Source organism: Porcisia hertigi, chromosome 22, assembly GCF_017918235.1.
Source record: "Porcisia hertigi strain C119 chromosome 22, whole genome shotgun sequence".
Taxonomy (NCBI): Eukaryota; Euglenozoa; class Kinetoplastea; order Trypanosomatida; family Trypanosomatidae; genus Porcisia; species Porcisia hertigi.
Genome location: NC_090581.1, coordinates 301,159 through 324,806, shown reverse-complemented (window position 1 = coordinate 324,806; position 23,648 = coordinate 301,159). Strand labels below are relative to the sequence as shown.

The following is a 23,648-nucleotide window of genomic DNA, read 5'->3' as shown; positions in this document are numbered from 1 at the left end:
CATAATGTGAGTCCTGTGTGGTGATTAGATAAATATGCCTGTGGATAGTTGAAAGATACACATGATGCACATCACAAGGATGATGACGAAAAAAAAAAACACAAAAGATTTTTTTTCGTCTTCGTTGATAGACAGACCCTCCGAGAGGTCACACCCCACCCCCCCCACTCACTGGTCCCATGTGCTCAAAAACCGATGTAAACCGCTTTGCCGTGACTACCTCGGCCACAGAAACTCATTGATCTTCTTACACCCTCGACAGCCACACCCGCCACGCATCTGTATCGCGCCGCAGGTCAGTACAGGCGAGCCGTTCCATCACAGTCGTTGGTTCGTCATCCATTTCCACTTCTGTCAACAACTTTGTCAGTACCGTCTTATGTAGCAACGCCTTCATGTGTGAAACACTCATGACGCCGTTGATGGCAATGTGGGTGCTAGGCGACACCACTGTAGATGCTGCGGCGGCTGCTGCTACTCCTGCTCTGCGCCCTGGGGAATAACTGGTAGAGCTTGCAGACCCATCACGGTCATCGTCCCCGCTGTGGCGAGCACAATGTGTCGGTGCAGAAGCGTCAGTCTCCAGCTTTCGCAGGGGACCTTTCGAGTACCTGCGAACCGTTGCGGCGACCGCACTGCCGCTGCCGTTGCCGTTGCGGTCGGGACTTTCCACGCCCTTGCCTTTATCCCTCTCCGCTGTGGTGTCGTCAACATCGCCTTCTGCAACACGATCATCATCGGCCGTGGGCCGTGTCTGAGAAAGCTGTGCCTCATAGAGTTCCACCTTCCAACGCAAAAAGCTGTACGCGCCTCGCCGGCGAGACATGGCTGGCCACAACGACGCGGCCGTGGTGGGGTTCAAAGATGAGCCGCAGCTGCTGCCGCCATTGCCACTGCCGCTCTTGTTTGCATTCGCGGTGGGGTTCGTGGTCGATGGAGGAAGTCCGATGAAGTAGTCGTTGCTCGTGCCGTAGAGGTACGCCCCGGCGAGGAGGGGGGCACCCCAGGGGGGATGCGATTTGGTATGTGAGGGCACAGGAAAGCCTGTTGGGGTACCGAGCGCGGCAGTCACAGATGAGGATGTAACCGACGCAGAGGCGCTGTACGACGCCTTGTTCACCGACCGCACCCCACTGGCTGAAAGGCCAGCAGCAGTCGTACCTGTACTGGATGCAGCAGACCCACCAGCTGCTCCCTTCTCCGGTATCGGTGGTGGTCGATGTTGGCGCCACTGAAGCCATAAGCGATACACAGCAGCACGCCAAGCGTCACGTCGAGCGTCGCCGCTGCTTTCAAAAGGGACCGCAGCTTCAAGGGAGAGGAGACGCTGTAATGCGGAGGCTGTGCGCTGCGACTGGAGCCACGTGCGCCACTCGAGGCCCACCACCTCGTTCTCGATCTCGCGCCGCGCCGATTCAGTGAGTTCGATGCCCTGTCGCCCATTGCGGCCGTCGCAAACGTATCTGGCCGCACTGGAAGCAGCTCCGAGGGCATTCTCTGAAGGACTTTTGAATGAGGCACTCATGGAAGTGTGAAGGGCCTGGGCGTGCTGCAATGATCCCTCCGCATCGACTTGGGCCGACGACACGTACAGCGCTGACACATCTGCCGCCTCCAAGTCAGCCAGCTGAATGGCCGAGAGGGAAAAGATAGAATCCTCTGTGATGCTCTGTGGACGTGGAGGGGCGAGGGGATGAGGAATAGCACGCGCAGCCGCATCCGATTGGACAACAATCCCCGGTGACGTCACTGTTGGTGGCGATGCCCCATCCTCGACGTTGATTCCCTCTACGTTGGTTACCGAAGCGGTCGCTATGGAGTTGTGTTGCAGAGCGTCGATCGCGCCTCGGACGCGCCGCACAAGGCAGGCCACGTCGCCACCGTTACACTCCATACCGCTTGCGGGTCGATCGTCCCCATGGACCATTGGTACCCGCGAGGGCTTCACTGCCAGTGGCTCAAAATCATCGAAGAGAAACACCGGTGGCACCTCAATGCTTCGCTGATGACGAGTCACCCCAGAGAAACTCATCAAGCCGGTTGGTGGGCTGACATCGAGCGCATCCCGTCGGCCACTTGAAGAGGAGGTTGCAACCCTACTCTTACCTTGCGGAAAATCAAGCGCTGGTGAAGTCATGCCTGCATCGCCGAGACAACTACTCTGGCCACGCATCGTGTGTGAGGCGACAGCACCACTGGCGCCGCCACCAGCATTCGCATAGAGCTGGTAGAGAGAAGCGTAGGTCACATTCTCCTGCAACCACTGCGTGAGCGGAACCTCCGGCCAGCTGAAGCAGTACGACTGCTCATCCTCCAGGAGCAGAAGCTGCATACGCTCATGGACGGTGACTGCGCGCTGCTCGGCGCAGTCCAGCGGCCTGTACCGCTTTCGGGAAGTGCTCATGACTATCAAACCCACGACAGACACTACAGTGCCTGAAGAACGGTGTTACTCTCCCCCTCTGGCCAGCTCTTCCCCTCAGTACTCTGCTTGTTTACCTTCTGCCGTAGGCAAAGCCGCCGATGGGGGATGGCGGATGCGCGAGCGTCTTTCCTCCCTTATATAGAGATGTATATATATATATATATGATGATAATGATGATGATGATGTGTGTGTATACCTTGCGTATATAATGTTCTCACTTGCTTTTCCTTTGTTCGCGTGCACCGGCCAGGAAACTGGGAGAGGCGCGCAGGGACTTGGGTGGACCTCCAACCGCCTCCAGTTGGTTGCCCCCCTTTTTTTCTTGTGTGTGTGTCGGTGTGTTTGTTCGCTATTCGCTTCGCGCGGCGGTAGACATTTCAGCCCATGGGAAGGTGTCGATCTCGACCCCACGCTCACATGAACTCAAACGTACACAGAGACACACACACACACGCATACGCCACGTACACGTGGTGCCGAGTTGCGGGTTACTGGGGAGGCCGTCTACGCTACGGTGCTACACATCCTACGCGAACCGCGAAGCGGAAAAAAAAAAAAGGAAGGAGCAGAGAGAGGCGCAAGATGGGTTAAAGGAGTAAAGCAATGCACATGAAAAAATGTGGGAGGGGGGGGGACAAGAACGCGGGGCGGAGAGGCCGAGGGGGTCGATGGAGTCCATCACAGAAACTGCCGACAAGTAGAAGCTGGTAATGTAAAAAAAAAGGCATGCCAAGCGAATCCGCCCCACCCCCACTGCTGCACGCAGACCTTTCGTGGACGTCAGCAAAAACCTATCCACCTCCATCTTGTCGCTAAGCCGCCACTGGACCTCGCGTCACCAAGAACAGCAGTGAACAAAAACAGCAAAACTCTTTGGATGCTCTTCAACGTGTTGAGGTGTGTGCGTGCCTTGTCAGGCCACACGCACAGTGAGGCCTCGATGCTTGACCACAAAAAAATGTGTCACGAACGTGTGTGTGGGCGTGTGGTGATGGCGGGGGGGAGGGGAGGGGAGGGGTACTACTGGCATCGCAAGGGAGAGTACCAGGTACAATCTCTCCCCCCTTCTCTCCCAGATTATATAAATGGCGTTGAACAAGGTGCCACGCCATTTACACTGTCACAATCGAAAGCAAAACAAAAGTCTGCCCGCACCTCCACGCACATGCCCACACTGCCCTCCTCCTAAAAGGGTTGTCAAATATACATACGCATATACATATATGCATATACATATATATGAACCACCCAGACAAATATGTGAGAAATACAAAAGACAACAGGACAGCAACCAAACCAGTCACAAAGCACGAGACATCATACGTAGGGTGAGACAGGAGGGGGCAAAGGGAGAAAACCCCGCATCATCTCCCCGTCCCTGTCCCCCCCCCTCCCCTCCCCTCCCCCAGCCACACACACTTTTCCTCTCACTCGCTCTCACCATCAACACCCCTGGGGCATCCATTGCAGAAGCAGCCTCAGATGCAGCACTCTACCACGATGGCGGCTCGTGTTTGGGAGGGGGGGGGTGTACACCCCCCCCCCCACAAAAAAAAAAGCGCACACAGGGGCAGCTCTTATTAGCTAGATACCCTCAGCAGTGATAGCAGGCACATCCAGCACAGTCGGCTCGGTCCGCAGCCCAGCACGCTTCATCGTCATGAGCGAACCGTACGGGATCGCTGTTCGGTCTGGCAACACCATCTCCGGATCTTCAGCTAGGGTCAGCAGCAAATGAGAGGACTTCTTTGTCTTCCACGAATAGTAGCCGCGACTGCGAATGTCCACTTGCTTGTCTGTCGGTCCTGGCATACAGGTAATGTAGGCGATGCGGAGGCGCTCCTTGTCGAGCCCCTTCCCCTCTGCACCTTGCTGTGCCAGCTCCAAGGCCCTAAAGACGGCCATGTGGCCCTTACGCGTAGACAACTTGCACTGAGCCATGGCCTCGCGAACTGACAGTCCCCGGAGCACGCTGAGCTCAATGTCCAGTTTTTTCCATGCAGATGGAACAGCCTTCATCATGAAGCTGTACTGCGGCAGCTGATCCTGCGCCTTTTGCAGCTCCGTCTCGAGTCGCTCGCAGTACATCTTCCAGTTCACTTGGTACATGACACCGTCCTCCTCCACTGAAGCCCAGCGATCCTCTGTCACCCGCTGGCTGTTCACCACCTTTTCCCAGCGGTTCGCATCTGGGAGATTTGCTTTGGTGACCCAAAATGAGCGCCACAATGTGCGGTCAAGTAAAATACGCGGGGTGCTGCCCATGTGCTTCTCAATGGCAAACGGACGGGTGGAAGAGTACTGCCGCTTGTACCACAACTCACGTGCGTAGTGCTTCTGCGTTGAGAGGAACTGAGCACCAACATTTTGTCGTTTGGGGGCGGGGCGCAGCCCGATATTGTACCGAGGGGCTGGCTTCGGCATCCAGAGCTTGTGTGAACTGAAGAGAGAATGTGTGTGTACGTGCTCTGTTCTGTCTAGGGGGGGGGGGGCGTGGGTGTGTGCGGTAGTGATACCTGTGACTGTCTACGTGTATGCGTTTGTACAGCAGCTACGGATCTGATTCGTTATGCCAGATGTTCCCGTAATTTCTTACACACCTCTCGGGCAACAAAAGCAAACAAATAAAAAAAACGGAGGGCACAGAAAGAAATCGATCGGAATGAACCTCAGCCGTGCCTGTGGAAGCGCTTCTGTGTATGGGAAAAAAATTATATTTAAAAAAAGGAAAGTGACGTGATGAACGTGTGCTCTGGCTCACACCCCTCTCTGCACTGGACCACGCATCCAAAATCCTTCGTGAAGATTCGCGCCACAGCGGGGGGGGGGAGGGAGGTAGGGAGGAAGAGAAGTACAAAGAGAGAATAGGGAAAGAAATAAAACTAGAGAAGTACAGAAAAAAAAAATCACCACGCAGGGCGTGCATTGGTAGGCCATCCCCTATACCCACATATTACATTTGACTGGATAACTCCACCACCACCCCACCCGAGGGGGTGTCGATGTCCGCCCAGCGAGCCCGTCGGCAGAGGAAAGGAGAAGAGGGGGGTATGCAAGAGTGCGTCTTACTTGCCGTTTACCATGGAAGTCGCGTGACTTCCATTTTTCTCGACAAAGAGTGGCAAACAGAGGAGCGAGCGGCTAAAGTGAAGCTTAAACCCAAACTTTTCCTTGGTGGTGCCCCATGCAATGACTCGCCATCAATACGTCAGGTTGCAGCCACGTTTGGCTTGGGTATATATATTTTTTTCTCGACAGAACACTAGCCGTGTCCCGCCCCCCCCCCCTCCCGTCAGAGCACCCCAGCCGATTTTTCTCTTTTGACCATCGCACGGTGGTTGGGTTGGAGGGAGGGGGGGGGTGCCCACTGGTGAGTTGTGGGGCAGTACTTACACCACTTAAACGTGTCGCTTAGCGGGTTGGCTCCGTTACCCCCAGCGCTCCTTTTGCCTTCACCCCTCTTCTGCCGGAGATGGCGCCCATTCAGAATAGCCTGCTGTTCATTCTGTATTGACGAGTGAAGGACCGAGAAGCCCTGTGTGTGAATGTGCTTGTGTGCGTGTGCGTGTGTGTGCATAGGGGGGGGGGGAGTCTTGTAGTGAGTACACGCTATGCAGGATGATAACAGGGGTTGAAGAAGCCCCCTCCCCTCCCTGAAAAAAAAAAAAACGGCTCTTCAAGACAGACCCTCCACGTGTCCAGAGTAGGCCCCCCCCCCCTTTTTTTGTTGTTCCGAGGTGGAGAAATATTGATGTTTGAAGGTGATCGAGCAAGATTGATATAGAGGAGAGGAGAGAAGGGGGCACAAAGAATGGTGTAGACAGTAGACCAAGAGGACCTCTCAAAAATAAGAGGAGTGCTACACAAAGCATCGGCAGACATGGATCTCTCCCCTTCCCCCCCCCCCCCCCTCGCACAGAGAGAAAAGAGCAGTGAGAAAATAGAGGAGGCCACCCAAGTGTAGTCGTCACGCGACCTCTCCCCCGGATCCCTCGTCATCTGAACTCTTGCACAATGACTCAAGCAATAAAAAATGGGAAAAGCATAAAACCTGCTTGACCACTTCTTGGAGATCATCTCTAGAAGGTGTTGGCGACAATGCTCCCCTCCCTCTCTCCTACTTTATTATTTTCTCGCTCAGTGAAACACGGGAAAAAATATATATATATATATGAAAAACGTACAGAATTCAAAACAAAGCACTCAGCTACTTGGAGAGAGAGAGAAAAAAAGACTGACACAGGGACACAGACTAACAGACACACACACACACACGCAGACGCTAGCACGTAATACGTGAATAGCCAAGTGGCAAGCATGATACTTGAAAGTGGAAAACAAAGGAGCAATAGGAAAGCAATAAAATAGAAAATAATAGTAGTAGTAAGCGCCATTATCTATTCCCTTGACCCCTTTCCCCCCCTTCCCCCACCGCTGCCGCAGCCTGTTGTATGCAGAAGATCATTGAGGAAGACAATACGAAGAGAGGAAAAACAATATCTAAAGGGGGAATGAGGGAAGACGGAAACGAAAAAAAAAAAGAGCAGGACAAAACAGGGCACGAAGGACGACAAAAAAAAGAAGAGAGAACAAGAAAGCTCAAACGTGAAGGTCACTATTATCAGCGGAAATCCCTCCTCCTCCCCCCCCTCCCCTCCCCACCTAGGCCCCTGCTGGCAGCCGCACACGTGCAGACATAGTGAATCGGGTACACATCGGTGCATGCGTGTTAAACATAGTGACAATGGACCATACACAGGAGCGCTCACGATTGGACCACTCGAATACTGACGACGACAATAAGGTGGGTGGGGAGGGTTGGGTGGGGGGATGTGAAAGTAAAGGGGGGGGGGGGGTGGAGATGACGTGAACCGTGTCCACACACTCCAAGACAACAATACGAGGAGGGAGAGAGAGAGAGAGAGAGAAGACAAGCAAGAGGAAAAACTGAACGCGGTAAAGTCACAAGGAAAAGGGGGGCTGATAGTTGGGGGAGGAAAGGAAGGAGCGCTTTGCAAATGACACAAACAAAAAAAAATCGGAAGACATATAAAGAGTAACATAGCACCAAACCATAAAAGGAAAAAAAGAATAATTCGAAATGGAAAAAAGAAAAAACAGCGGCGAGAAAGACGAATAGAAAAGTTAACGGATTCCATCAACTTGAAAAAAGTGAGAAACAAAAGTTGCCGATGTGCATCGGATTCGTCCTCGTTTGTTTATGAGCTACAACGACACCAAAACCCCCACCTTCCCCCCACTTCATCACCCATTTGTGTGTGTGTGTGTGTGTTCAGGTGGAACATTCTGCAGAGAAAAGGACATATATATGCATATATATATAGGTTTGCCCCATGAAAAAAAAATGCTCACGCTATTGCTTCTGTGTGTGTGTGTGTGTGTGGTTTCTTCTCCCTATCGCCAAACCACAGAGAGAGGGATAGCCCGATATATATGAATATATACATGTATATATATATGTATATATATATATATATATTTGTATACGCCTACACACATATCAACACACCTGGGGAGGGAAAAAAAATACACACGAACACACACCGAAGAGTGGAGTCAGAGGAGCCAGGGTACCGATACAGGTTACGTGTGTGTCAATGGGAGGGGGGGGGGGGCGGGGTGGAGGAAGAAAATAATAAACAAGAGCACGACTAGGAAAGACAAGCTGGAAGATGAGATTCGCGTAAAAGAAAGAAGCCATCAGTTCGCACTATAACGCATAAACAATAGAGGAAAAAAAGAGGAAAGGGAAAAGAAGTGGGAGGGTGAACCAGCTCTTGTTTGAGGATAATGCCAAGTTAAAGGCGAGGACCCAGGAATATTAGGTTTTTTTTGGGGGGGGAGGGGAACAACGAGTCACAGCAGAGCGCAAGGGGCTTGAAGAATCAGACCTGCCGTGTGCGCGACACACGCACACACTCCCTCTCTTCTTCCTTTCCTTCCTCCCCCCCCCTCCCCTTTGTATAGGTTTACATTGGGTAAAAAAAAATACAAGATCAGTAGTAATACGAAAGAGGAAGACGAGGAGAAAGTGGGGGTGGTGAGGAAAGGGGAAGGGGGGTTACGGATAATAAACAAGCAAATCAACGGAGCATGAATAATCGAAAACAAAAAAAAAAGAATGGGTAAAAAAAAGGGGGAGGGGGGAGAGAGTGAAAAAGTAATCAAAACGTACAACACGCGACCACAAGGAAATCCCATACGAAAAGGGAGGAGGAAGGAGGAGGGGGGAGGGAGAAATGGGAAGACAAACACATAAGAAGGTGAAGAGTTTTTTTTTTTTTGTGTGTGTGTGGGGGGGGGGGAGGGGGAGGGGGAGGGAGCGGTTCATGATTCCCCCAAGAAGAGTAATATAAGAAAATGCGAAGATTTTTTTTAAGCAGGGAGGCAAAGAAAGGGGGGGGAACTCTTTTGTGCCTTGTATTGACTTATGCCAGTTATGTTTTTTTTTGTTTGGTTGTTTGTATGGCTGCAAGCTGCCCCCAGCCTATAGGTCAATCACTCACCTCGAACCTACACCAGCATTTCCAGGATCAATGAAATGATCCTGAAACACTTCACGTCGCCACAGTAGAGCTGTGCAGTGTGGTGACCGAAGGGGACAGGAAAGGGAGGGGGAGAGGGGGGCGGAGGGCGGAGGGCGTTAGAAAAGAGGAAAAAAAAAACAAAAAATTTGTGACCGGATAATTTCTGCTTCGTGCACTCTGCCGCTCCTCGACAGCTCACCGAAATCGTAACCGTTGCCTTTCTTCATCGAGCCCCGAGGAACATGTAAAAAAAAAGATGAGAAAATACCAAGAAAAGTGCGCCACTACACCTCACACCGTCAGATACGACAAGAAAGGAGAGGAAAAAAAAGATCGGCCGCACAAATCGATACAGGTACGCAAGGCACACAACCCACAAGAAACAAAGACTAGCGAGAAACATGGGAAGAAGGCACGTCACACACATTTACACACACACGCACCACCAGCTGTTGACTCTACCAGTCTATCCTCTGGGCAGCAAGTACTCTACGTGTGTGTGCGTGTATATGTGCGCGTGAGTCGTCGACGATGACCTCAATGCAGGAGATGAGGGTCAGCCACGCGTGGGGAGAGGGGGAGTTTAATGCATGTTCACCTATGGATTGGTCTTCCCTGCTGCTGTTATTTTTCTTTGCTGGCGGCAGCTAGTTGATGAGGTATGGGTGATGAACACGGGCGGGCGGGGCGGGGGGGGGGGGAGAGAACACACACACAATCTGAGAAACACAACGGAGAAAAACAGAGCTTATGAGTCAAAAGAAAGTTTTTTTAATTAAAAAAAGAGAGAGCGAAGCAACCAAACCAATTTATACATACAGATTCGTATATGCAAACCACAAATATATGGGTATATGTATAGGTGAGTACACACGACTACAAAAACTGGACGGGGAGAGAGAGATCGAGGCGGGGGGGGAACAATCCTGACGAGAGCAAACAAATAATAATTAGACACACACACACACACACACACGCACACACCATGACGGGAGAAAAACAAAAGCAGAAGCGAAAAAAAAACGGGAGGGGGGCGCCGGAGAGGAAGAGTAATTTTTGAAATCAAGCAGAAAGCATTTAGCACGCGCACAAAAAGAAAAAAATTATGCACAAACATATAGGTACATATGTGTATATATATATATATATACATATATATGGTCTACGGATGGCATACAAGGATGGAGCGCAAAAAAAAAGTGGAAGACAAACCAACGAGAAATAATAGAGCTTTTAAAAAAGAAAGCGAAAGAGAAAACAAGCTTGAGTTTCTCCCCTATCCGGTAGAGAGAGAGACGTGCGCCATCCATACGATACCTCAACTCCCTCTTTTTTCCTCATTGGAAGCTTCTCTATTTCGAATTGTAATAGCACACGCGTGTACGCGTGCCTGCCTGTGTCTCTGTTGCGGTTGAGATCAACGTCGTCCATATCACGAGAAAACAAAACGAGCACGAGGGTAAAGTAGGGTGGGTTTGGGGGTGGGAGGAACGCAAATTCACACACACTCAGCGCAGTACAAACAAAAGCACACGAGGGTAAGGGGATCCACACAGCGCAAGCAGGATGAGTGAAACGACGACGACGCCTCTCACAACAACAATAGCATAAAAAAAACTAAAAAACCCGAGTCGAAACAATACATATACACACCCCTACACGCACAGGGAAGCAATGAAATGATGACAACAGAACAGGAAGCACCAATCAATCTGAGTGCGCTGCCTCTCTCAAGCTTTTTTCTTGGGGGGAGGGGGGGCCTCACATCACCGCCCACCATCGCCGCAGCCGCCTCTTTCCTTTTTTATCGCAAGATGAGACCCGCGCCTATTCCTCTCGAAACAGACGAACGAAAACTATACACAGAGCGAGGGAGTGGGAGGGGAGAGATGGGGTAATGCGATCCAAGAACGCAGCAGCGCATACACAGGAGGTGTGAGGCCACACGAGACGCTGAGAGAGCACACGTGGAAAAAAAGAAATAAACGCCTCGTCCCGTGTGTGTGTGTAGAGGGTGGGAGGGGGTGTAGAGGGGGGTGGGGGGGGGGGGGCAGGGGAGCGCACCTACAGAAATACCTCCAAGAACCGTACTGGAGTGCCCCTTTATATGAACACACGCTTCAATATTACTACAGGGACGTCATGAAGCGTGTCAATGATCCTCACAGCGGCTACATTCCACTGAAGAATCAAAAAAGGGAGAGCGGGGAAGTCGAGAAGCCGCTGCACATCAGCATGAATTCCGAAAGCTTGAGCGAGGAGAGAAAGTTGCCAGTGAGAACCTGAGAGAAGTCAAAACATTGTAGGGAAAGTGGACTGCAAGACGGTCATTCCGTTCGAAGGAACACCGATGATGAGAGGCCACCTGAGACTCGAATTCGCTTTCAGACGAGGATAACCTTTTGGGGGGGACTGCACCGCGGTACAGGCGACAGCGTCACTACAAACGTGCGCCAAGCAGTGGAATGCGGTGTGGATCTGGCTCTACAGCTATCCCACTCAACTAAACATCCCCGCAGCCTCCCACACGACAAGATCCGTCGTGAGAACCGTGGTTACCCAGTTCCTCTCCATGTCTGCCACTCCCGCTGATGCGGTTAGTGCCACCAGCTGCACCAGCAACCGCGATGCCAGAGAGTGAAGTCCGTGCAGCGCTGCTACTACGAAGATGGTGATACCTTCCTTTGTGGGTTGAGGTGCTGTGGTTAGAGGATGGGGTTTCTTCCTGAATCTGTGAGCTGAATTCGTTCATATTCGCGCCGTGTACGATAGGCGACTTTCGGTTCACTGTCACACTAAGACATTCTGGCGGTAGATATCTCCTAAAGAAGTCATGCTGGGCTACATCATCCAAAGTGGGACGTTCCTCTGGAAGCGTCGACAAAAGCCACTTGCACAGGGACCTTGCCTCCTCGCTGACAAACGAAGGCATCAGAGACATTTTTCCATTGCGAATGCGAGCCACCAGGGCGAGAGGATCGGTGTTGGAGCCGAACGGGAAGTTCTTCGTCAAAAGAACGTAAGCAATGCACCCCATCGACCAAATATCGGCGCGAAACGCGTCATAGGAACCCTCGAAAACCTCTGGTGCCACGTAAGCGAGCGTGCCCGTAAGGGTATGCGCATATTCGCTTGTGCTCGCCTGGAAATTACTTTCTCTGTGTAGTCGACTGAGCCCAAAGTCAGAGATCTTCAGGACGCCATCGGTCCCCAGCAGAAGATTTTCTGGTTTCAGGTCGCGATGTGCAACCCCATTGCAGTGACATGCACGAACCCCGGCCACCAGTTGAATCAAGAGCGCTGCCACGTCCTGCTCCGGCAGGGGCCGGTCCATGTCTACGATGATGTCGCACAGATCACCACACAAGACAGGCTCCAGTATAATGTAATAGTTGTTCGTACTTTCCAAAATCTCAATCAGCTGAACAATATTCTTATGCCTCAAACGCCGCAAAATGGAAATCTCAAGACGAACATCGTTTTCGACCTGCTGGTTTGTTTTAGGTACAATCTTAGCGACAAACGTACATCCAGTAGGAGTGTGACGAACGCGATTCACCTTGCTGTATGTGCCCTCACCGACCACTTCAAGAATCTCGTAGTCACCGACCCGCCGCATCATCCACGTTGATTCGTTTCAGGATGAAGTCCAATCAGCTTACTAGCCCTTGAAAGTAAGCAGGTATAAAATATATGTCTTGTGTCCAGTGAAGCTAAGGAATACAAGGTAAGTCAGTGTAGTGACGTGTGAAAGAAGCCACGGCAATTGTATTCCAGTGAGTGGAGAGCTCTTTCCCAGCGAAGGGCGAATAGAGTATCAATGTCAATCCACCTGGATAGTAGCAAAAATAGAACCATTCTCAAAGTGGATGGATAGAAAAGTAAAAGAAAGGAGAGTGGAAAACAGAGAAAGCATGCGACTTGTTTCCCAAGAAAAGAGTGCGCTTGGATGAGCTAGTTACCCTCGTGGGAATATTGCGGATGCCAAGATTTCAGGGCAGTCAGAACTGTGTCTCGCAACTTGCCTACATGAGCCCCCCAGGAGTGTTACAGACGAACTAAGCAAGATGCTTGTTAGCCCCTTGGCTTCAGTGCTCATTTTTTTTTGGTCTTCAAGTGATACAAGCGAGCAAAAAGGGCCCGGAATAAGAACGGCAGTGCCCACAGCGCGACACAAGCGCCCTGATGACTATAGTGAAGATGAAAACACAAAGTGGGGATTTTTTTGTGGAAAGACAAAAGTCTCTTGTCAACGAGTCGGGAGCTCGAGTCCAACCCCCATCCCCCAACCCAAGAAAAAAAAAGAGAGGTCAATCAAACAAAACTGTCAAATCCGAGAAATCCCGCAAAGAAGAAGCATTTCAATCTGCCTGCAAAACGGGCAGCGTGAGCATCGCTTACTCAAGCACCATCGTATTCAAGACATCACAGCCACCACAAATAAACTCTATTTTCACGACATCGATGCCAACTGTCACGGCATTAATCACATTGCATTGACCACAGCGGAGCTGAACCGTACGTTGGTTTTCCTCGTTGACCGCAGGGGGAGCGGTGCTGAGAATGGAGCCAAGCTGCTGATAACATCCACCACACAAAACAGCGTCAGACTTCGTTGAGGGAAGCCTGTTAAGTGAGCGGCACACCTTGCACTCCACTAAATTCTTCTCAGCAGTGTGACTTGAAGGCAGTGCATCGTCTCTTAGTGGTTGGTGGCACTGCTTACACCTCCAATGTTTTGACGAGCTCGACTTCTCGATGTGATTGTTGGAGGAGCAGAAAGGGCACTTCACGAGAGCCCTTTGATCAGAGCCTTCTCCAGGTAGATGTGCAGCGGCGGCAGACTCCTGCTGGTTGAGCTCTTCTTGGAGTTGGTGAGCTAAAGCAGCATCAGCAGCCTCCTGCGCCGACCTAGTCTCTCCACTGTCCGGGAAGGCATCATTTGTAACTGTATCTGGATTCTCGAGTTGTTCCTGAAGCTGACGCGCAAACAGCTCATCTGATTGCTCCTGCTGGAGCTCGCCCTCAGCCTTCGAATGCTCCATGGTGATGTTGAGCTGCTGTCAGCAGGAATAAGCACCTTCAGGGTCAAAAGTGCTGGTAACTTATCAAATGGTCAAGATGAAGGGTGACGAAGAGGAGCTAACAGGAGCTGTAGAGGTTCATTCGAAATGCCGCAATGTTGCGAACACCGCAAGGTTACAAGTACACCGGCCAAAGTTGACGATGCGATTACACAGAGTGAAAAATAAACACAATCAGTACATGGGAGCAAAGACGAGGAGTTGGATTGACAGGGATATGGAGGGCTCACGCTGGGCAACGACCTCTTGCCCTAAAAGGATAGGCAAACTAAAGGAAGCGGAGATCAATTGGAGCTCTGCTGGGGATAAGAATCCCACCGAATACGCACAGAATCACAGACCCCATCGGCGTCAAGGGTCTTAAGTTTTCGTTCGCTGCTTCCTCGTACAATGTTCGAACGCGTGGTTCCACTATATCCACCCGACTCGACCCGGACCCATGCGAGCACGTCTCGCAGGCTGTCCGAGTCACAACCCTGATCTCACTGTTAGTCTAGCTTGCAGCTCCAGCTCATTGCATCACTCACTAGTGCGGGGTTTCCATTTTGCCTTCTCTTCAAAATCCTGAAGGGTTTTTTGTCTCCATAGGGAAATGCAGCTACAGATGAGTTCAAGCCGCACAAGGTGGGTGAAAACAACAAAAACGTTTTTTTCGCCGCGACACAGTTTTACACCCTTCAGCAATCTACTCCTTTCCTTTGAGCCTTAGAAAAAAACTAAGTGTCAAACAACGTGCACACATCGCTTCAGTTCATTCTTTCCAGGTCTCCATTCTACAATTTGAACATGAAGAGTGAAACTCCACTCGACTCCCCCCCCCCGGGCCTGTCACGGGACCCATCGCGTGGTGCGAAGGCGCGGGGCGGGGAGGGGGGGGGGGCGCTGCAGCAACGACCGGCTCAATGCCTTGGACACGGTCAGTGTCTCTGCCCTGTGCACCACCCGCCTCTTCCACTTCGCAGTTCGCTTCAAAGCCGCTCTCACTATGCCGATCGCCGCCTGGGGCATCCCTCGGGACGGCGCAGCCCCCGCCCCCTCCCCCCCTCCCACCTCACCTCACACCCCACACCAGCAAGCGGTGAGAGCCGAGTGGAGTGGATTCCAGTTACCTTGACACGCTGACTAGCATACCGATAGCACACAACGTACGCGCCCTCGCTGTCACAGGGGTCGCTGCGACGCCACGCCATCTCTGGGAACTTGATCGCCGCTCTCAGTAGCGGCACATTGCACGGACCCCCCCCTCTCTCTCTCACGGCGTGGGGACATTGGACCTCGTCGCCACTCAAAGCGTCTATGGGAATGTGGCAAAGGGAAGGGGAGGGGAGGGGGGGGGGTGGATGCTTGACCTCCTCACAGAGTGAGTGGCCGGATTCTCCACTACTGCAAACTCGACTCTAAGGTTACACTTTCTTGTTCAAGGGTAATAGTTTGTGAAGCAAACTGTAATGGTGACAGATGCCGTTGTTGGGATCATATCACCGCCTCATCAAAGGTCCCCCCCCCCGTAAGGATGAGTGGAAAGTGTGATTCAGTGGAACAGAGTCCGCGCAACTAGGAAATCCCCTATTTGTTGCATCTCTGGAGTGTCACAGGGATATACGCTTCCACCCTGTTCTACAGACGTAAACACTGAAGGAAAGAGCGCTCGCGGACAGTTCTGGCAGGGAGTTCCCCACAGATGAATTGTCAACTGCTGTCGCTGGCGTTTACCTCTTGCGTTTTTTTTTGGTGTAATTTGAGGGCGCGTCAAGAGTGTGAAAACATAAGATGGTGACGAATGTTGCGTTTGGGGCATGAGGGAGCGTGTCACATTTAATCACTGTTGTCGTCAAGATTTCTTCATTGCTGCTCTGGCAGGGCAGGGCGCTTCTCGGGCAAGTACGTTTGCGCTTACCCCAATACACTGTGATGCATTCTGTGTCGAGGATAGTCTGTACACTACAGTATCTTTCCCTGGTCTGGACATCACTACAGATAATCTTATTTTTCATATAAAGTGTACTCTGGTGCAACTCTGTGCAGAACACAGAAACGACTAACCCAGAAACTGGCTCTTGTAGGTAGTTCCTTGTTAACGTTGGAGAGCCCCATTGAACCTCAGCGTTCTCCAGGATTACCAGCTCATGCCCCCTCACTTTTGGGAAGATTTTCCTTTCCATCCCATGCACTCAATCATGCGTATTCAACTATTTTGTTGGCGTCCTAGATTTCTTTATTGTGCCTATTTGACGTCACAGTTTTCCCAAAATATTTATAGCGTTAAGAGAGCGGGATGTTTAAAAAAAAATACACATCAAAGGAGGGACAATCAGTCGGCAAAAGTGACTTGAAGAGTCTAAGAGCTGATGTTATGATTGTCATCGGAAAAGACAATGCAGACAAGTTCGATCTCATTATCGGCAAAAAAGATACGGTTACGAAGCGCAAATACCAGTGCGGACCTGGATCATTGGCGTTCGTATATTTCGTTAATGGGGTGCCTTTCTTCATCTCAATTGATCGTCTGGCAGGGGATGACCAAGATGTTATTACACCAGCGAGTCGGCTCAGATTCCCCATGGTTCCTACTGTCTTTTTCTTCCTGCGGCTGCACCAGGTTGTTCTCGAGAATGGTGGTGATTGGACAAGCGTTGTGAATGAATGCGGTGTTGCCACCGTCTGCCATGGCCCAACTTCTCGATATCTCCTTGGCGGGGCACACTTGATGATGCCAGGCATTCTGAGCACTCAGAAGAAAACATCATTGGTGATCGGGGATGTAGCGCTCATTTACTCTCTCGGTGTTGATGTTCCTTATGCGGTTGGAATCGTGACCAATAATATGGCAGTGAAGCAGGATACAGGCGTAGGTGTATTCGTAGTGCAATGCTTTCGAGATAACCTCTGGCAAGAATTCGAGAATCAGTTTCTTACAAACTACAGCCTTTGCTCCCATACACCTCTAATCCCCCCTGAATTCGAGGAGGAAGAGGTTCACGAAAGGGTTTCCCGGGTGAGTGCTTCAATGACAGAAAACCCAAGCCCAGACTGTGACCTCTTAAATAGTGAAGCAGCGGAAGGGAAAGAGGTATCCGTTATCGACTACAGCGAATTTTTTTCGGACGAAGAGAAAACGCTAAGGTTTTGCCTCTGCGAAGCTGTGAAGCAAGTAACCCGTACCCTGCTGCCGATGCCGATGCCCCAGTTCACGAGCATTGTGCTCCATTCGTACCCAAGAGATGGTGCCCATAGGACTGCGATCCAGTTCAAAAATACGAAATATAAAAAGGCGCTTTCATTTTTCCAAAGCTTCCCGGATCTTCTGACTGTGTCTGAAACGAGTCCTGGCGTTCACTGTATCGCCGAAATAAAGAAATCAGCCGTCTTGATGCGACAACACAACGCTCTCTACGCTGATTTTCTCAGCACTGTACATCGAGAAAGGTGTGAAGAGGAGGGGCGGGCTCTTCAAGCGAGGCTAGTCGCCGATGGTGCAGCCGTGTTCCGTCAACATATTCTTTCTGCCAGTATCTTTTACGCAGCCCCTCGTAGACTGGATGACGATCTCATTCGAGTCCTGCTCATGGGCGACGAGCTGAGCATTCCGCGTGACGCGCTGTTTCCTTCAATTGAACAGGTGACTAGTGGCACAGCTCCTGTTTTCGAGAGGACCCCAGTTGATGACAATATTCTTGACGAACCATATTCACGATTAACATTGGTCGACAATTTGAAAAACTATATAAAACATCACGGTCTGCTAATTGTGAGCGAAGCGCAGGATAGGAAACTGCCGACCGTCAAAATTGATGACACACTATCGAAGATGTTCTCTTCCAAGACATACGCCCCCGAGCTACCCCTCGATCTAGTTGTGGAAGGGATGCTAGGCCTGTTTAGGCTAAAGCACGAAATTGTTTTACAGACAGTAGTGGAGGGTTCAATGCTGGCGAGTGATCACCTGATTCCGAAGCACATAGTCAAAAATGGTCCTCTACCAAAAGTTAGTGTGTGGTCAGAAAAGTCGGCCAACAACAAGGTTATTACAATTGTGCAGAACCTTGAATCTTTTGGTTTTGATCTTGAGCTGTTTGCTAATCTATGGAAAAAACAGTTTTCTACAAGCACCTGTGTCGTGGACCCTTCCAAAGAGATGAAAAACTTAAAACCCGGGACGAGAATTCCACTCCAGATTCATCTGCAAGGAAGTTTCCAAGTACAGATCACTGCTGCGCTCGTGAAAGACGCGAATATACCGCAATCGCAGCTTTCTTCTAGGAAAGGGTAGAGGCAGGACTGAAACTCCTTTCATTTTACCAAGACAACGACCTTGCGCCCCTGTTTTATTTCCGTACTTACGACAAGTTGCGAGACTTCGCACCTTTTTGTTTAACGTTCTTGTAAAGTGTCGCTCTTGCCAAGCGAAGGCTCAAACCGATTCCTATTCTTCTCTCTTATTCGATATCCAAGCTTCACAGGTATGTAGCCATAAAAAAAAAAATGACGAATGCTCATTTAAAAAAAAAACTGTAATCCACAGCTTCAGCTGCCCGTATAGAAACGCTCCCCTTTGCGCTGGTGTAGTCAAGGGGGTAAAATGGGAGACATTGCACAGCATAGTTTTCTTTCTTTTTCTCTGCAGTGCAAATGAGAGCTCACGTGTTCAAAAGGATGCCATGAAAACTCTGTTCGTATGAGAAAAAAAAGACAGTTTTCCCTTCTTTTTCGGCATGTGTCGGGCTTCGTTTTACGAAGCCACAGACCTGTTACCACCCGTTCAGGTTTCTTTTTTTGGTGGCTCCACTCATCTTTTCCTACTCTTTACCTCCGCAGTGGCCGGATCTCAACTGAATTAATTACTTTCGTATCTTGCACACGAAGTGGTGCCGGTTGTGCTCAATTTTCGAGAACTCTTACCTGGTGCACGTTTGTGTCCCACAATAGCAAGTACAGGCAGTCCCTTCCACCCCCAAAAGTACTTGATCTCGCAATTTTATTGGAGAGCTTGTCTTTTTGTTTGTTTCACACCTCTTGAAAGTCGTCAGAGTTACTTAGCGATTAGAAACCATGAAGGCAATCGTCGCTGTCGCTACAGGGCTCGCCACCTCCAGTTGGTTTCATAGCGTTTCGAAGGTCTCCAACTGCGCGACGCCTAGTGGCCCATTCTCACAATCTGAGTACCGCTCTTTTCCGTTGCTGGATGTCTACGACGAATCTCATAACACAAAGGTATTCCGTTTTGCGCTGCCGGAGGCGGATATGCCACTGAATCTGGAGGTGGCTAGCTGTCTTAGCTTTCGCTTTCTTGACAAGGATGGGAAGGAGGTTGTTCGTCCGTATACGCCGATTAGCCGCAGTAACCAGCTGGGGTATTTTGATGTCATGGTGAAGAAGTACCAGGGGTCCAAAATGGGTACTCATTTGTTCGCCATGAAGAAGGGCGATACGATCGACGTCAAGGGACCCTGGGTGAAGTTGCCCATCCGGGCAAATCAATACAAGGCAGTTGGCATGATTGCCGGTGGCACAGGTATCACACCAATGTACCAAGTGGCACGACATGTGTTGCATGCACCTAAGAACTCAACGGAAATCACGCTGATCTACGCGAATCAACGAAAAGAAGACGTACTTCTTGGCAACGAGCTGAACGAATTGATGGAGACGTACCCCCGGTTTTCGCCCTACTTCGTACTTTCCAAGGCTCCATCTGACTGGATGGGCGGCGTTGGTTATGTCAACAAGGAGATGATCAAATCGCTGATGCCTGCACCAAACCGCGCTAGCGACTCCATTATCCTTGTCTGTGGCCCGCCGCCGTTCATGGAGGCTATCTCGGGTGACAAGGACTTCAAGAGCTCTCCACCATCTCAAGGTGAACTGAAGGGCTACTTGAAGGATCTTGGCTACATGCCCAAGATGGTGTACAAGCTATAGCCAACAGCGGGGAAGAAGAAGCCGAAGCGCAACGCGATGCCACTGAGGCTTCTTTTTTTAGCTGCCACAAGCAGGACCAACTCATAGCAAAATAGGAGGGGTGCGAAAAAGGGCTGAAAGAGCAGTTCATGTGGCCAAGCGGAATGCTCATTGGACGTGTTGGCTGAGTGTGTTTCTGGAGTCTCTCAAAGTGAAAAAACACAGCGAGAGTATTTTTGTTAACCCAAACCCCAAGAAGAATGGCACCAGCACCAACTTGTCCGTGCAAATAGGGAATAGGATTTACAGTTTTATCTGACGTTGGGTCTCTCTGTGTCTCTGTGTGTGTGTGTGTACACGCAGTCTGTTCTGCACTCATAGGACTGTCCTAATCTGTTGTTCTCGTCTAGTGCATTTCTAGTCGCGTTTGCGCTGCTTTTTCTCTCTGAGCGTTTTTGTTTCATGTGCACAATTACTTCAGTGTACCCCTCTGGCCGCATACTCGGAATTTGTCACAGGTTGTGGCGTTTAGCCATACAAAAGCGTATGCCTGTCGTATCGTACACCTCCTCCGGAGAAAATTGTGGTGTCTTCCAGGGTTTCCGACTTTTCACTTTGCTTTCCCTTTTTTTTTTCGGGTGCCCGTTGGCGCCCGTGTGTGGTGATGTGATGTCTTGCCATAGCGGAGTTTTTTTTTTGTTCCCCCCCCCCTTGTCTGTATTTGCCACTTGCCGTTTGTGACATTTATATTTTCCTTCTCCCTCGTTGATTTCGATCGATTTCAGTTGTCGTGGACCCTCCAAAAGAGTTCAAACGGCATGTTGGAGAGCACACTTCTTTGGGTGGAGAGGGGGGGGGGGGCAGTGAAAGCCGCTTTTTATTTAAACACTCAGTTTTATATCCGTAAAGCACATCCAAAGAATCCCGGCAATTTTTGTTTTGTGTACTTGAGACGCTGCTGTTAACCGTCATACTCTGTGCTGCTCCTTCTGTTCATTCGGTGAACGTGTTTTTTTTCCCTTCCCTCTCCTGGTTGTACCGCTCCTGCGCTTTCGCCGGTAGAGAGGAGTCGCGAGTTCTGCAGCGTGGCTGCGCACGCACTTCTCTCCAGCAGTGCGACGTCAACGGCACTGGTCATGACTCTTGCACTCTTTCTTTATCCTTCCTGTTTTGTTTGTTTCATGGCCCCCACCCTGGTGACTCTTTTTGACCCCCACTCTTCAACGCATGCACACCAATAAGGGAGCACCATCTCTGACCGTTACACACTTCAGCATCACAGCAGTTTTTTTTTTCGCCCCTCCTATTTTGCCAGCATTACGACCAGGGTGACCAGACAGTAGTCCAACCCCACTGCCCTTCCTGTGTCAGTCTAGCATCCGTTCTTTACTCTTTTCTTTCCCACCAAGACTCCGAAAACGAGCAACTTTTTTAAATTTTTTTGCAAGGCCAAGGCGTCGCATTCACATCAGTCCATTTTATCTCCCTCCTCCCTTCTCCCCCCTCTATCGAGCCCCCCCTTTTTTTCTATCACTTTCCCTGTTTGGTTTCTGTCACTTGAATATTCCTATCGTACTCGAAGACTATGAAGGCTTTACTCGCTTCAGTTATCGGCTTTGCCGGGGCTAGCATGTACCAGTCTGGCGCCCAGGTGCAGGCGTGGGGCAGCAAACCTGCCTTCTCTCAAGAAAAGTTCCAGCAATACAAGCTTATCCACGTCGATAATGAATCACACAACACAAAGCGCTTCAGGTTTGCCCTCGCGTCGAGCAAGACGCGGCTGGGCCTGCCCGTGGCGTCTTGCATTACCCTGCGTTACACAGACGCGCAGGGCAACGAAGTGATGCGCCCCTACACACCCATCAACTTGACAGATGAAGAGGGGCACTTCGATCTGGTCGTGAAGTGCTACCCGAACTCCAAGATGGGCTCGCATCTCTTCTCCCTGAAGGTTGGCGATTCCATCGACGTGAAGGGCCCGTGGCACACCTTCGAGGTGAAGCCAGGCCAGTTCACTAATATTGGCATGATCGCCGGCGGTACGGGTCTCACTCCCATGTTTCAAATCGTGAACAACGTCCTGCACGCACCGAACAATACAACGAGGATCTCTCTCCTTTACTCAAACAAGACCGAGGGGGACATCCTCCTCGCCAAGGAGCTGGCGGATCTGAGTAAAGAGCACCCAGGAAAATTTGTAGCCTACCACTGCTTGACGAAGCCGCCTAAGCGTTGGACGGGGTACTCCGGTCACATTGACAAGGCGATGATCAAAGAGACGATGCCAGCTCCGGAGCAGCAGCAGCAGAAATCCTGCGTGCTGGTAAGCGGCCCGCCACCCTTTATGGAAACAATCTGTGGCCCCAAGGACTACACATCCTCGCCACCCAAGCAAGGCCCGCTTCGCGGCTACCTGAAGGAAATGGGCTACACTGAGAGCGGTGTCTTTAAGTTTTGAGCAACTACCACACTTCTCTGTACGCAAGAGCGTGTACGTGCCACTGCCTTACACGCATTTCCTGCCGAGTGAAGAGGTCTGACAAGGAACGTTGAAGACGTGAGCTCCACTGCGACACAACAGCGAGATAGTAGGAGGAGAGAGGGTAAGGAGTGGTGTGTGTGTGTGGGGGGGGTGGGGTGGGGGTGGGGACTCACCGGGAAAAAAGCGGCGACAAGCGAAAAACGTCCACGACAAATCATTCTGAATGATTAGAAAATGTGTTTGCGCCGTCCTTTTTTTCTGACTTTACACTCACCCTTGTTCCAGGTTTTGTGTTGGGTCGTGGCGAGCTGTAGCAAAGGGACGGGGTGGTGAGCTTCCATGATGAGGAGTGTGAGATGGGGGGCGGTTCAACGCCAATTGCGTGGGTGACAGGCGTGGCCACCGCTCTCAAACTCCGTGCTGACATCCCTCCCTCGACACGGCGATCCACTCTGCGGCACGTCAAGGCAAGAGCTGTACGCTGCGGCCGCTGCCCCACACGGAAGACCCGGGACGTCGAGCTTAGGCTGGTGCGGTGCACCATCGTTGGCCAGCCCTGCAGGTGCACCTGCTCACACTTTGGATACCTGCGGTGGCGGGCGAGTGGCCGTGACGAGGTGTGGTGTGGTTGGCGTGCTGCCTGCGACACCCGCCGGCCCTGTAGTGCTTCCTTGTCTTCTTTGCTGCCGCAGGCTCACAAGCAGCGTCCCGCCTGTCGCTACACACGCTAGCAGGTCATATGCAGCCTCCCTCCACCTCTACCGTATCGCGACACACTGAGGCATGCACTGAGGGGGGGGGGAGAGCGAGCACCGCGCGCGTGCGTCGTGGTGCACAGCAGGCATGGCGTCGGCGACGCACCGCCCATCAGCGCCGGTAGTGCAGGTGCGCGAAACGCAGGGCATCTCCCACGCGAGCCCGTGCGGGGCTGGCAAGTCGGAGGTGCGGAATAACGCGACGGGGGCACGCCGAATGACACCACCGAGTCTGGCAGATTCTCCCATGAGCAGTCTGAAGACTCTGTGGTGGGGGCAGCGGCCCGGCACGGCTGTGGTGGGAGAGGGGCATGTCATGCAGGCGACAACAGGTCTGTGAGGGCTTTCTGGTTCGATGCCTCCGGGCCGCCTCGTCGAGCTTATCTTGCATGCGCGTTGACGACCCCTCTCCCCCCCTGTTTTCCGCACGGCAGGCACCACGACTGCCATACCCC

The 23,648-nt window shown here is 51.3% G+C and overlaps 7 protein-coding genes across 7 annotated transcripts; 3 read left to right on the top strand and 4 right to left on the bottom strand.

Moving 5' to 3' along the window:
• Positions 1–247: 247 nt before the first annotated feature.
• On the bottom strand, positions 248–2,404 carry JKF63_04409 (uncharacterized protein; the record flags this gene model as incomplete). Its single annotated transcript, XM_067900394.1, has 1 exon — positions 248–2,404. One exon carries the CDS (start codon positions 2,402–2,404, stop codon positions 248–250), a length of 2,157 nt encoding a protein of 718 aa, XP_067757223.1.
• Positions 2,405–4,010: 1,606 nt separating this feature from the next.
• Positions 4,011–4,850, bottom strand: JKF63_04408 (uncharacterized protein; the record flags this gene model as incomplete). The annotated part of the gene is made up of 1 exon (XM_067900393.1): positions 4,011–4,850. One exon carries the CDS (start codon positions 4,848–4,850, stop codon positions 4,011–4,013), a length of 840 nt encoding a protein of 279 aa, XP_067757222.1.
• A 6,627-nt stretch (positions 4,851–11,477) lies between these two features.
• On the bottom strand, positions 11,478–12,308 carry JKF63_04407 (uncharacterized protein; the record flags this gene model as incomplete). Its single annotated transcript, XM_067900392.1, has 1 exon — positions 11,478–12,308. The coding sequence occupies one exon, from the start codon at positions 12,306–12,308 to the stop codon at positions 11,478–11,480; it is 831 nt and encodes a 276-aa protein (XP_067757221.1).
• A 1,063-nt stretch (positions 12,309–13,371) lies between these two features.
• Positions 13,372–14,019, bottom strand: JKF63_04406 (uncharacterized protein; the record flags this gene model as incomplete). Its single annotated transcript, XM_067900391.1, has 1 exon — positions 13,372–14,019. One exon carries the CDS (start codon positions 14,017–14,019, stop codon positions 13,372–13,374), a length of 648 nt encoding a protein of 215 aa, XP_067757220.1.
• Positions 14,020–16,333: 2,314 nt separating this feature from the next.
• On the top strand, positions 16,334–18,328 carry JKF63_04405 (uncharacterized protein; the record flags this gene model as incomplete). The annotated part of the gene is made up of 1 exon (XM_067900390.1): positions 16,334–18,328. One exon carries the CDS (start codon positions 16,334–16,336, stop codon positions 18,326–18,328), a length of 1,995 nt encoding a protein of 664 aa, XP_067757219.1.
• A 779-nt stretch (positions 18,329–19,107) lies between these two features.
• JKF63_04404 (uncharacterized protein) lies at positions 19,108–19,977 on the top strand (the record flags this gene model as incomplete). The annotated part of the gene is made up of 1 exon (XM_067900389.1): positions 19,108–19,977. One exon carries the CDS (start codon positions 19,108–19,110, stop codon positions 19,975–19,977), a length of 870 nt encoding a protein of 289 aa, XP_067757218.1.
• A 1,564-nt stretch (positions 19,978–21,541) lies between these two features.
• Positions 21,542–22,414, top strand: JKF63_04403 (uncharacterized protein; the record flags this gene model as incomplete). The annotated part of the gene is made up of 1 exon (XM_067900388.1): positions 21,542–22,414. One exon carries the CDS (start codon positions 21,542–21,544, stop codon positions 22,412–22,414), a length of 873 nt encoding a protein of 290 aa, XP_067757217.1.
• Positions 22,415–23,648: the final 1,234 nt, after the last annotated feature.